Source organism: Triturus cristatus, chromosome 9 (genome assembly GCF_964204655.1).
Source record: "Triturus cristatus chromosome 9, aTriCri1.1, whole genome shotgun sequence".
Taxonomy (NCBI): Eukaryota; Metazoa; Chordata; class Amphibia; order Caudata; family Salamandridae; genus Triturus; species Triturus cristatus.
Window position 1 is genome coordinate 761,248,827 of NC_140592.1, and position 13,263 is coordinate 761,262,089.

General features: G+C 41.1%; 1 protein-coding gene across 1 annotated transcript in view; it reads right to left on the bottom strand.

Moving 5' to 3' along the window:
* Positions 1 to 2,771: 2,771 nt before the first annotated feature.
* The window catches only part of RTN1 (reticulon 1), a 598,175-nt gene continuing 587,683 nt past the window's right edge, over positions 2,772 to 13,263 (bottom strand). Inside the window, exons 7-9 of the mRNA XM_085626098.1 lie at positions 7,061 to 7,107; positions 6,903 to 6,961; positions 2,772 to 3,806 (exon numbers count right to left, since the gene is read on the bottom strand). Coding sequence (XP_085482224.1) covers positions 3,764 to 3,806; positions 6,903 to 6,961; positions 7,061 to 7,107 — 149 coding nt within the window. The 3' untranslated portion in view covers positions 2,772 to 3,763. The remainder of the gene's footprint in view (positions 3,807 to 6,902; positions 6,962 to 7,060; positions 7,108 to 13,263) is intronic.

Sequence of the window (13,263 nt, forward strand, 5' to 3'; positions counted from 1 at the left end):
TTCCTTTAGTTCCCTTTCAACTCCCTCATCCAAGCGTGGGAACCACACTTGATCTGTCAGGACTCTTTTGGTGGTGATAATGCCACGATGTCCTTCGTGAGTGAGTTCAATGACTTGTTATTGAAGACTCTCGGGTCTAACGATCCATGAGCCTCTCAACACAATGCCTTCTTTAGTGACAGACAGTTCATCCAATACATTCTTGAACTTTGGAAATTCAGCACCATCACTTAGAGGTCAAACACTTTCTTTCCATGACTGTGCTTAAATAATGTGGTAACCCCCACAGCAACACCCATTGAATGCCCCTTTCACGCAAAGTGCTGCGTGAAAAGGGGCCATATTTACAAGGACACTAAAAGCCACGCAGGGTGGCTTTACGTATACTTGTAAATATGGAGCACCACACTGCGCCGCAAGTGCGTAAAAAAAAGTAGCGCACCGGCGGCGCAAGGGGCGTGGAAATATGCCCCATGGTTCTTTCTATACCTACAATCTGAAGAGCAGATCATGAGCACTTGACTCCTTCTGGACAGTATACCAGGCGGACAGTATACCAGGTGGACAGTGATAAGACAAGAAGACTGCATGGCACTACATGTGGTACTGCTTTGTCAACCCCTGACCTTTGTTCAAAATTCAATAAAATAGATTCAAACAAAAAAAACAAGAAGACTGCAAGGACTTTAGCTTGTATCCTTTCTGTGCAAGCACAGATCAAAACTGGTTACAGAAATTAATTCTTACGGTACGGTAGTTGCACGAATTTTGCAAGCAAATTAGCAATTGCTCGCGTCTCATGCTAGGGAGATGTATCAGCATTTAAAAGTGAAATTAATTAAGGTGATTAAGGTGTGGCTGATTAAATAGTTGTTTCTTCATCATTTATAATGGCAATTTCTAGAGTTTGTAATTATGCCCTCTCCCTGACTTGCACACACCTGCACTGTAAAAACCTAATTTTACAAACACTTATGATGGCTACTTACAGCACACAGTAAAGCAGCAGGAAGGGATGAGCTACCTGCAGTGATATTTGAAAGGATTGCCAGTTGTGTAGCCCCCACTGTTACAAAAAAAATGAAACATTAAGGGGGTAACTAAAACTAAAATTATCCTCAAATCTTTGGCTAAAAATAACATGTCTTTCTTGTGAAACAGAAATAAAGACAAATTCCTGCGCCCAACTATAAGGCCTATATCCCATCTGAAAGGAGTGTTTACAGCTAGCTACTAGTCAACCTAGAAATCTTCTAATTGACATCTTGTTTTCTGAAGTGCAACGGATGTTTGTCCATGAGTGCTCAACAGCAGGGCATAGCAATCTTTTCATACCTTTGCTTGATTTTCCACAGTCGCTGGGGCTCCCAGTAGGTTTGGATACTGTTGGCTTCGGATGAAGCTTTCGACAGAGTCAAGTGGGCAGGCTTGTGGCTGATACTGTCTAAATACAGACAATGTGGTCTTGGTTATGTATGACTGAGAGAGGTGATGAAGGTGACTGGAGCATCAGCAAGGTGCTTGCAATGATTGTATGACAGTATACCAAAGTTAATAATGTCGGGCTACAATAATATCGCTACCAGGACACTGACTACCACGACATCATCATTTTAAGTAAATTGTTACTATCTTTACGCCACATCACCTAACTAATCCCATTAACAATTGTGCACACCTACTATCCTTCCTTATACTTACCTTGCAGAATAGTGGACCGTTCCAAGTAGTGGATGCAATATTATAGTCATATGACATAAGCATGAGAAATAGTAGGGCATATCCTTACAATATACTAATGCAAGTAAACTGAATGCTAACACATCTCAAACAATTTGCTATAATGTGTGTAGCCTTAGTCCTGTACTCGTGAATATCTAGGCATTCAACTTTTCCCAGTCGTCAACTAGTTCAGCTGAAATATCAAAACATGGAAAAATCGCCATATTCCTTTAATATGCTGTAGTTATACCAAGATCGGATAGATTTTAACCCCAACCACAATTGCCCCTAGCATGCGGTGAATTTCCTTGTGCTGTACAGATTACCTTTGTCATTCACATACACATGATTTGCTGTGTGGGAAGTAACTTTCTGGGAGGACTCACCTCAAAAACCCCAGAGATGCCCCTCACCCCTGGAGGAAACAATTGAAGACCCGGCTCTTCTTCAGGATCTTTAACTAACTTTCCTCATCTTGAATAACCCATTCGTCAGTCCCCGTGAGGCTTTGCCGACACTTTGGGCCTTGCACAGTTCCGAATAAAAATTAGTAAATGCAGTAATACATTAGTATTGTATTGTATTGTAATCGCATTTATATAGCGCTTACTACCCCTGACGAGGTGTCGAAGCGTTTTTTTGGCGAGTAGCGCGCTACCCTGGAACCCATATAGGATTAGTGTTGAACTAGTATAGTGAAATATGAAAGTAATTTGAGTGGTGGATAGGTTTGTCAGTTATTTGGATTCAGAAGGATAGCGGAGGGATGGAAGAGGGAACAAGGTTTGCATTTATATAGCGCTTGTTACCCCGATTGGGTGTTGAAGCGCTTTGTGGGTGAGTAGCACGCTGCTGCGGAACCCATAAAGGATTAGCGTTGAATTAGTATAGCGAAAATATGAAAGTTATTTGAATGGTGGATATGTTAGTCAGTTATTTGGATTGAGAAGGGTACTAAATGCAGAAAAACATAAAAAATGTCCGGTTATCCATAAACACACTTCTTGTCAGATGTTAAATGCACATTAGAAACTAACACAAAGACAACGTTCTGTGGCACTAAAAAGTTTATTTCATTTTCATTCTTTACTCACATACACATTGAGATACGTGACTGCAAAACAAAAAAATAAATAAAAAATACAATCGTTTTTTTCCTGTGTCATTCTTTGCTGGATAAATTGTGCAGGGACAAAACAAAAATACAGACCCTAAAGGCCAATAGACAAATTGTCCATTTCCACTTTCATATACTGGGTTGCTTGCAAGAGTGTACATTTATTTGGGTTAATTGTCATCTGTCAATGCGAGCAGACAGAAAGCTGTGTACATTTAATAACATTAATTTCTGCATTCGGTACGAAGTACATGAGAAGTGCAAATATTCAGAGTTCGTAATTAAGTTGTCAAGAGGTACAGAGAATGTAATACTAATTGTAATACACTTAACAAGCTGAAACTCTAAATACCAGACATTTATCACCAGCTAGTCGATTGTTTACATCAAGACCACTGGATCCTTTATTGATACAAAACTGATCACTACTGCAGAAGTACCGTACACTGTGTTCACGTTTTGTGGTTAAGAAACACCAAAACATTAGTCAACAATTCCATAGAGTTAAGAGAGAAAAACCCATCCAGCAATCCAGTGACATAGAAGCAATTTGTAACTATTGCGTCGGTGCACTAAGCATAAAGCCCTAGCCACGTGTCACATTTTAAAGCACTGCCAAGAAGAAAGAGGACAACACAAACAAAAGTTAAATATTTAATGAGGTTTCCAGCATCATGCACTTAAAAAGCAACAGAACCCCCCGCCCCCCCCCCCCACCTCTAGAACGTCGTTCCCTCTCAGTATACAGGAGTGGTCCTAAGAGGCGAGAGACAGCATAAAAAGAGCTGCTTCCGCCTATATGTGGTGTTAAGACTATGGTGCTGAAAAAATGGAACAGGAAAACTGAGATGATGTATAAGGGCAATGCTGTCTCCACTCCGGCCACCCCAAGTTTTTTAACAGTCGTATTTCTTGATATTCCGTTTACTCTGCCTTTCTTTTGGTGCCAGGAATTTTTGCTTGGATTCTAAGAAATAAAAGAAGAATTTAGAGGTGCTAAACTAACCATTCATTGCTATCATTTTATTGTGGATTACAAAGCCATGGGTGCACTGACCTAAGACTGGGTGAGAATGCAATGCTTGACAGCTTTGAAATGAAATCTTATGGCCTCTGGCTTCTTCTGTCCCAGTGCAAAGATACATTTATATTCAGTAATGCTATTAATGAACCACAAGGTTGTTTGTAAATGGGTTGAGATTATTAGCACCACCACATAGCTTGATTTTTCTATTCAAGTAATCATGCAGGGAGAGTGGTACTTATCTGAACATTTTATAATCCTGGGTGTTGGCCATTAACAGGAGAATTTAAGCTATCAGAACCCCTGATATCGCTGACCTTGGTCTTTAACTTGGTCAAGCGACCATCGCAAGACCGTTGTGGATTCGAATCCATCAGATTCGGGCAATCAGGACTGATGGCTGCCAAGCTCTTCATTCGCCAGGTGTGGTTTATGTCTAATACATACATTTAGAGAGCCCCAACCCAAAAATTCAGAAAAATGCATCTCATGGGTGCAGGAACTGAAGTCCTGCATTCACTGGAAGCATAGTCCAATACAAACAGTGCGGTAAATGAAACTTTCAGATCACAAAAATCATGTTTTGAGATATTTAACAAGTAGTCTTTGATAGTGTCTAATTTGTACCGGTGGTTGCATGAGGTGGGCACTCACACTCATTTTTGTGAACTGGAACTTATTTTTCATCATCAGACTTTGACCCAGAACAAGGGAGAAGAAGGCAGAAAATGGTACAAGAAGAAGCAAGATAAACAAAGGAAAGCAGCAATAAGAGAAAGCAGGGATGAAAAGAACCTTGAAGAGGGAGATAAAGAAACAGGAAGTGTAGAGTTGTGGAAGAAAAGGGGATGCGGAGGAATCAAGTCTAGGCAACCTTGGTATTCAGCAACCCTGGCAACTGCTAGTGGTACTGGCACGCCCCTGAGAAAATATTTGGGTTCCCGATCTTATTTTTCCACACAAATTAAGCACTCGGGTGAATTAAAGCATGTTTTTAAAGACAAAGCGGAGCAGTTTGTGAAAACACAGTTGCATTGATTTAATTCACTGCAAAAAAACGCCCAGATACACAACCTATTGCTTGACATAAACTTTGTTAGGTTTAATGAAAAGGGGATTTGCAGAAAACACTTTTAACAAACCTCTAATATAAAACAATATATTACAAATTATTCACAATATTTGCAACTTAAATTTGGCTTTGCTATGAAACCAATTCAGTTTCTAAACCATTCCCATTCTAGAGAACTGTGCAAAGAGCATTCTAAACACTGGCTTATCTTTACCGTAAATAAACAACCAGTGACTTTAGATACATTAAAATGGTAGGCAAAACTACAGGAGTCTTTTGAAGAAGGTAGCAGAGAAGCAATCTGAAAGAGAGAACCTGCCACAACCATTTGAGAAAAGTCTTAGAGAGCAGAACCCTCAAGAAAGGAAGGAGTGAGTGAGTGAGTGTTAATGTGAATAGATAAGCTTCGCTAAAGATGGTGGGTGAGGGATAGCAAAGTTGGATTGCAGGTGTTTATGTGGCGGCAGAGACAGGGCAATAACAGTGCTTAATTTGTGCTGCTGGTTGAAAGTTTGAAGCACCTGATCTCATTTTTGGGGAATGTAGTTATTTTCCATCAGACTTTAACCCACAGGAAGACCGAGAATGATAGAAAAGGGATAATGAAAGGGGAAGAGAAGATGTGAAAACAATGGCAAAGGGAAAAAGAGATAAAAGGAACCTGCAGTATAAAGATAAGGAGGAAGGTATGTAGGTAGTGAAAGCAAGAGGCATGAGGCAGAATGAAGACGAGTAGGTTGGTATTCGGCAAGACTTTTATTTAGCAACCCAGGCAATTGGCAACCCCAGTTACGTGCTCGAAGAACAACGTTGTAACATCTACAATGGTTCAGGGATTATTTAGTGAAAAACAACAAAGCAATACTGTTTTACATGTATGAAACAGCTGGATTTATACACAGAAAAAAGAAGGAAATAATGAGAGGGTACCTATAACAAATATTCAAAAAGCATTTGTTATTACACATGTTCATAAAAGACAAATAAGATAGAATTGTAATATACAATACACAAGTGGTGTTCACAAAGTTACAAAGCGATCGTGTCACTCTCTGATCAATTGGTCGGAGAGTGACACAAGCGTTTTGTTTGATTCATTCGGCAGCCGAAGTATTTTTGAGCTTGAAGGTGGCCCGACGAGTTATGTATAGGTCCCCCACAGTGAATTTATGTGATTACAATTTTATTGTTTGGAACCACTGTTATATATCATTGGCCCTGAGGAATTTCTTGTTTGGCATATTGGCGATTCAGATTGTTCACATTCAATATGTTGGTTGCTCTGAACATTTGTCCACTGTCCTGATGATGACCAAATGAATCAATAAGGTCGAAACGCCGTCGACACATTCCTTTAGCAAAAATCAAAGGGGAAGGATGCATTGCATTCATGTTCCTGTTATTTGTTAGATCCTTTTTGTTTATAACTTTCCCTCTGCCATCGTATTTCTGCTAACACTGTATACTGTATTTGCAGTCATTTTGTCTTGTGCAACTTTGTGAGCACCACTTGTGTATTGTATATTATAATTTTGTATTATTTGTCTTTTATGAAAATTTATAATAACAAACACTTTTTAAATATTTGTTATGGGCACCCTCTCATTATTTCCTTCTTATTTCTGTGTTTAAATCCAACTGTTTCATTCATGTAAAACAGTATGTATCGCTTTGTTGTTTTGCACTAAATAATCCCTGAACCATTGTAGCTGTTTCAATATTTATTGGCACCAGGTTCTGGGTAACAGGGCTGCCCCTGTTTTATGTAACCCCTAAGAAAAACTTTGGGCTCCTGCACATGTGTTTTTTTTCAAAATTAAGCACTAGGCAAGAGTGCAATTTCTGAAGGTGGAATAGACTTAGGGCATTTGGTTAGACCTGAGTAAAAGAAGAGCGAGTGACCAGCCATGGGGGCAAGGCGCTATGTTTCAACAATATTAGCACATACACCACAACATCTGACTTACTTTGTCACAACTGCATTTATGTGGGTCTTCATGAGCCCGACGTACTGGTCAATCTGAGGCTAAATAGCCAAATACAATAAGAGAGAGTTAGTAATGATTAATAAGTGTAGACAAGTTTTCAACAGTAAATTTGATAGTTATTATCTGCCATGACTCACCTGATACTTATCGTATACAGCAGGCAGAGAGAACATGGAGATGACAGCTGTAGGGAATATAAAGATCACAGAATCAGCTTTTCCAGACATTAGGTTTAATTGTCAATGTCCAAAATAGCCCACTAACACACACCTTTCCAGTGTACCCAAGCAACTACAGCTGCTAACATTGCCCATTTTAGGTAAGCAAATGAGTAAGATATACTAGCTTGGTCATGCCTGCCTGGAATTATTGTGAATCATACTCATAACAAAGTTTGCTTTCCACAAATGCTTTTGTTGAGGGATGAAAGAACAGGTAGACTTGGGATGAAATAAGATTGGACGTGGAAGGACTATCTGCCAAAGACGTTTCATAGGACCTGGGGTCTGTGGACAAGTAGGTACCACTTAACAGACATGAATGTGGCTGAAGTTGGTCTTGGTACAACAAGGCATTGTTATGACTTTTCGGTTAACACCATTTCAGATGCAAACTCCCTTTTGCCTCTGAAACTGGATTCCAATTTAAGCTGTATTTACCCATGCACTAATGGCACACATGTTATTTGCTCATGTACATATTAGTATACCTGCACTACTTGCCTGCAACTGTACAGCAGATAAAACCTGACAAGATCATGTTAGCAGATAGCAAGGAATTTCAATTTTGCACCATGTATTGTGTTACAGGGTACAAATTTCTGAATTTACCGATGTTTGTCAACAAAATTCTCCCCAGCTTTTATGACCCCAAAAATCTGTTGGCAAATTGTACAACAAATGTAATTTGCACATGGGCATGTTGTACATGAGCAATTATAGTAAGGGGAAATACCACCTAACTGTGAATATAGTTTCTGGCAAAAACAGTAGTTTGCACCTGAAATACAATAGCACCTTAGCTCTAAACAGGGCCAAAGCATTTCGTGAAATGATAAGCCCAAGGCTAACTAGCACATTTAGAGAAATTAGGCTTGGAAACAACGTATGAGACTGTGAATGGTGTTTCGGAGCTAAATACATAGTGACAGGGTGTTTGAACAAAACATAGGATTCTAAATATCGAGGTGCAGAAAATACGGGGAAAAAATATTGTGAAACAATAATATAGTGATGCAGAAATATCATAAAGGATATCGATTTTTCAGGTAATATTGTTTTCAATAGTATCATGGTTGTTAATATTTATATTATTATTATAATAAATATTTAAAAAATATTGTTTTTTAAATATTTTTGTGTTACTTCATATATTAATTTTATGCGTTATTATTTATTGTATGTGTTAATAATATTTTGTTATATCGTTTTTAATTTTAAGTTTTTTATAAGTTTTTATTATTAATTGCTAGTAGTTATTTATATTGTTGTAGTGGGTTGCTAGGTTTGTAGGGGTGTAAGGTGGGAAGTTAATTATATATAATTAATAAATAATTAATAATTGAATAATTATTAAAGATTAAATTGATTAATACATTTGTAAATTGTGTAATGATAGTGTAATATATATTAGGTGCGGGTTTCTGGGTTTGTAGGGGTATGAGGCGAGTAATAATTAATTAACAATGAATTGATTATTTAAGTGATTTATAAATATGCAAACTGTGTAATAATTGTAATTGTTCAAGTTATATATTGGGTGCACGCTGATGGGTTTTTAGGGGTATAGGGTGGGAAGTTAATTAAGCAGTAATTAATTATAATTACTTATTAATTTATTATTAATTATTTAATTGATTTTTAATAATTTACATTGTGTAAAAATTGTATTTTTTAAGTTGTATATTAAGTGCGTGTTTCTGGATGTGTAGGGATATAGGGTGGGAAGGTAATTATTAATATAATAATGAATTACGAAATTATTAATTAATATTTAATCAATTATTAATTGTGTTACACTTATTTATTTTAGTTACATTTTAAGGGTGCGCTGGTAGATTTGTGGGGTATAGTGTGGTAAGTTCATTAAGTAATCAATAAATGACTTTTTATAAATTGATAATTAATTGTTAATTGGTTATTTGGTGGGAATAGTAAATGTCACACCTCCCAAGTCCAACACTTTCCCTACTATTGTACAAACTGGAGTGGGAATAGTAAATGTAACCCCTCCGAAATCCAACACTTTCCCTACTGTTGCACAGACTGGAGTGGGAATAGTAAATGTATCCCCTCTGAAATCCAACCCTTCCGTACTGTTGCACATACTGGAGCGGGAATAGTAAATATAATCCCTCTGAAGTCCAATACTTTCCCTACTGTTGCGCACACTGGAGAAGAAATAGTAAAATTTACCTCTCCGGAGTACAACGCTTTCCTTACTGTTGCACAGACTGGAGTGGGAATAGTATATCTATTAATACCAGGCTTTAATGCTTTTAAAAAATTTTGTTTAGGTATAAGTAACATTACTATTTGTTTAATTTTACATTATTTGTACATATATATGTTTTTTGTAAATTTTGAAACAAATATTTTTAGTGAAAGTATTTTTCATATTTATTTAATTTGGTATTGTATTTAATAATTTGCATTTGATGTGTTATTTTTTTTATATATATGTGTGTATATATATATATATTTTTTTTTCACTGAAAAAACCATAGGTTTCAGGGACGTTATAGTTAGTTGGACATTTCACTCATACAAAACCAGAGAAATTCCACCATCATAGTTAGTTCAGCTAACTATAACTCGCGCCGCTGCAATGCACTGGTGACGACGTCACATATTACATCATTCATGACATAGTCAGTGACATCACTGATGACATCTCAAATGACATCACTCATGACATCATCCACGTGAAAATCTGATGCACCTCCTCACACCCTAATATAACCTATACAGACATTCACACACCGCCACTCATCCATAGAGTTACTCACACACCTGGTCAGTCATGAAAAAAATCAATCACACTCCCATTTACTCACCTATACAGTTATACACACACCACCTCACATATTCATACAGATACTAACACATACTTACTCTCTTATACATTCATTGATAAAAGCACTCACTCATCCATACAACCACTCTCACAATCACTCACTCTCAAGTATAGTCATTTATATACTCCAACTCTCCATACACTGCCTTTTACATATGTAGTTACTTCGACATGTACCACTGAGACATCCATTCACTCACCAACACACCCATACACACACTCACCCACCCATACAGCTGTTTCCACATGCACTCTTGAACCCATACACCCAGTGAATCATCCACTCACACATCTATGCACAGAGTCACACACCTCCCACCCACCCACACACACACACTCAGGCACCCATACAAACACTCAGGCAACCAATCGATAACCCATATAGACACTCATGTTGCTACTGACCTACCCATGCAGCAGCTTACATAACAACAGTTAGACTGATACAGACATTCACACAGTTTAGTCACTAACCCATGCATTCAGTAAGACACATTTAATCCCTCACGTATACAGTCAGTCATGCACCTACTAAATCCTCCACCCAGACACTTATACACCCACTCATTCTTCAATACACCTTGGCATATATATAAAACATATTTAAACTTTATAGAAACACACAGTCGCTGGATGATGTCATCAGGGATGTCATTTGAGATGTCATCAGTAATGTCATCAGTGATGTCACTAACCATGTCATGAATAATGTAATATGTGATGTCATCATCAGTGCATTGCGGGGGCGCAAGTTATAGTTAGCTGAACTAACTATAACGGTGGAATTTCTCTGGTTTTGTATCAGTGAAATGTCCAACTAACTATAACGTCCCTGAAATCTATGGTTTTTTCAGTGAATTTCTAAGGTTTTTTAAATGCTAATTTCTAACTATAATGTGCCTGAAACCTATGTTTTTTTCAGTGAATTTCAAAGGTTTTCTAAATGCTAATTTCTAACTATAACATAGCAGTCACGTTTGCAGAGTGGTGGAGAAAGGTGAGCGTGGCCTTCAAACACCTTTTAGCAATCCCACTGTGTGGGATTTAGCGGATGTAACAGGAAAGATAGTTAGCCCCCAACATCAACCTTGGGGGCCAAGTACCCCTCTTATTACCTACAGTAAGTCCACTCAGCAGGATTGCTAACTTGTTATATCAGGCCCCATCCCCTCCCTGTAGAACTCTGCTAACGCGCCCCCTGGCTCGTTCTAAGTTGGGGGATTAAGGTTCCTTGAATCCTGAGGGTCCCTGGGGGCAAACTAGGCCACCAGGTACCTCAATTAAGCACCACAGAGCTGCGTTGCAGAGAGGTGTAAAAAGGGGCATGGCCTCAGACCACCTCTCTGCAACGCAGCTCTGTGGCGCTTACTGGAGGTACATGGTGGGCTAGTTGGCCCCCAAGGACCCTCAGGATTGAAGAGGACTTAATCCCCCAATTTGCAACGTGCCAGGGGGTGCGTTAGCACACTTGTTATGTCAGGCCTGCCCCGTCCCTGCACCACTGTGCAAACACGCCCCCTGGCACGTTGTATATTGGGGGATGCATTCCCCTTGAGTCCTGAGTGTCCTGGGGGCCAACTAGCCCACCAGGGACCTCCAGTAAGCGCCACAGAGCTGCGTTGCAGAGAGGTGTAAAAAGGGGCGTGGCCTCGGACCACTTCTCTGCAACGCAGCTCTGTGGCGCATACTGGAGGTACCTGGTGGACTAGTTGGCCCCCAGGGACCCTCAGTATTCAAGGGGAATTACTTCCCCAGCTTACAAAGCGGCAGGGGAAACGTTTGCTGAGTGCTGCAGGGAGGGGGTGGGGCCTCTGGCACAATGCCGTTTTTTTTTTTTTAACAAGAGGGGCTGTGTTGCCCCCCTTCTTTTACATTATTTGGGGCCCTGGGGACCCTATCCCCCAGGGCCTGCTCTTTTTTTTACATTTAAAAAAAATGGGAAGGGGGCCACGTGACCCCCCTCCCTAGGCCAATTTCAGCCTCGGGGACGCCATCCCCCGGGGCATGGCCACGTTTTTTTTTGTTTGTTTTTTATATTTTCAGGAGGGGGGCTGCGTGGCCCCCTCCTTAGGCCTCTATTGGCCCCAGGGACCCCATTCCCCGGGCCTGTGCCTCTTTATTTATTTATTTTTTAATTTTAATATTGAAGGGGGGCCTTGTGGCCCCCCACCTGGGCCACTTCTGGTCCCAGGGACCCCATCCCCCGAGGCCAGCTCTTTGTGTTGGGGACCATCGGGGGAGCCCCAATGCCCCCACGGTCCCGCCGGCTCCCAGCATCCTGCAGAAGCCGGCATTGCTTTTGCACAAGGGGAGCTGCAGACATGCAACTCCCCTTGCTCAAAACCAATCTGCTTTGCTTCATAGAAGCGAGAGCAGGTTTTCCTGCTTTCGCTTCAATGAAACAAAGCAGGGTTTGCTATGGCAGGGCAGGAGCCATGCACCCGCCCTGCCATAGCAAACAGCAGTGTCCCGGGGGTGAGCACCCCCGGGACACTGCAGGAGCCAGCCCTGGGGGGTGCGGTCCCCAGGGCCATCAAGGGCTACAGGAGGGGGGCCGTGCGGCCCCCCTCCCGAATTTTAAAGCCCCGGGGAGGTGGTGGGTCCCGGGGCTTGGGAGTCCATACGGATGCCAGTATTTAAATAATGATTGCCCCGGAGAGGTTGCAGTCCCCGGGGCTGTGGGGGGCCGCGAGCTCCCCGCATACAATTGTTAAAGTCTCGGGGAGGTGGTGGTCCCCGGGGCAGCGTGAGGGGGTGGGACCCCCCCACGCATTATTTTTTTTAAAAGCCCTGGGGAGGTGGCGGTCCCTGGGGTTGCAGGGGGGCCGCATGCCCCCCGCACATGATCAGCATAGCCCTGGGGAGGTGGCGGTCCCTGGGGCTGCAGGGGCCCCCGTGGGCCTCCGCAATTATTTTTTGGGCAATGGCCACCGGACCTGGACCACCCGGGGGCCTCAATAAAAAAAAATCTTTTAATTTTCGGCGGGATTCGCGACCCCAAAGCGAATTCCGGGCCCTGGGGGTCCTTGTGGGACCCCCTGAGCAGGCTTAGGGGGTCAGGGTGTTTCTAACCTGCCCCCTTTTCTTCATTTTACACTTTGTTTCACTGTAACACTTCCTGGTTTGGAGTGTTGGCAGCCAATCAGAGTACAGCTCGTGCCCGGGAGGGTTCCCACTTTTTTCTCGGCCCCTGCTTGACGAATCACCCCGAAACTTTCAAGATAGGAGCTGACAGGAGCGGGCCACTAGTTTTGAAAATTTCGCG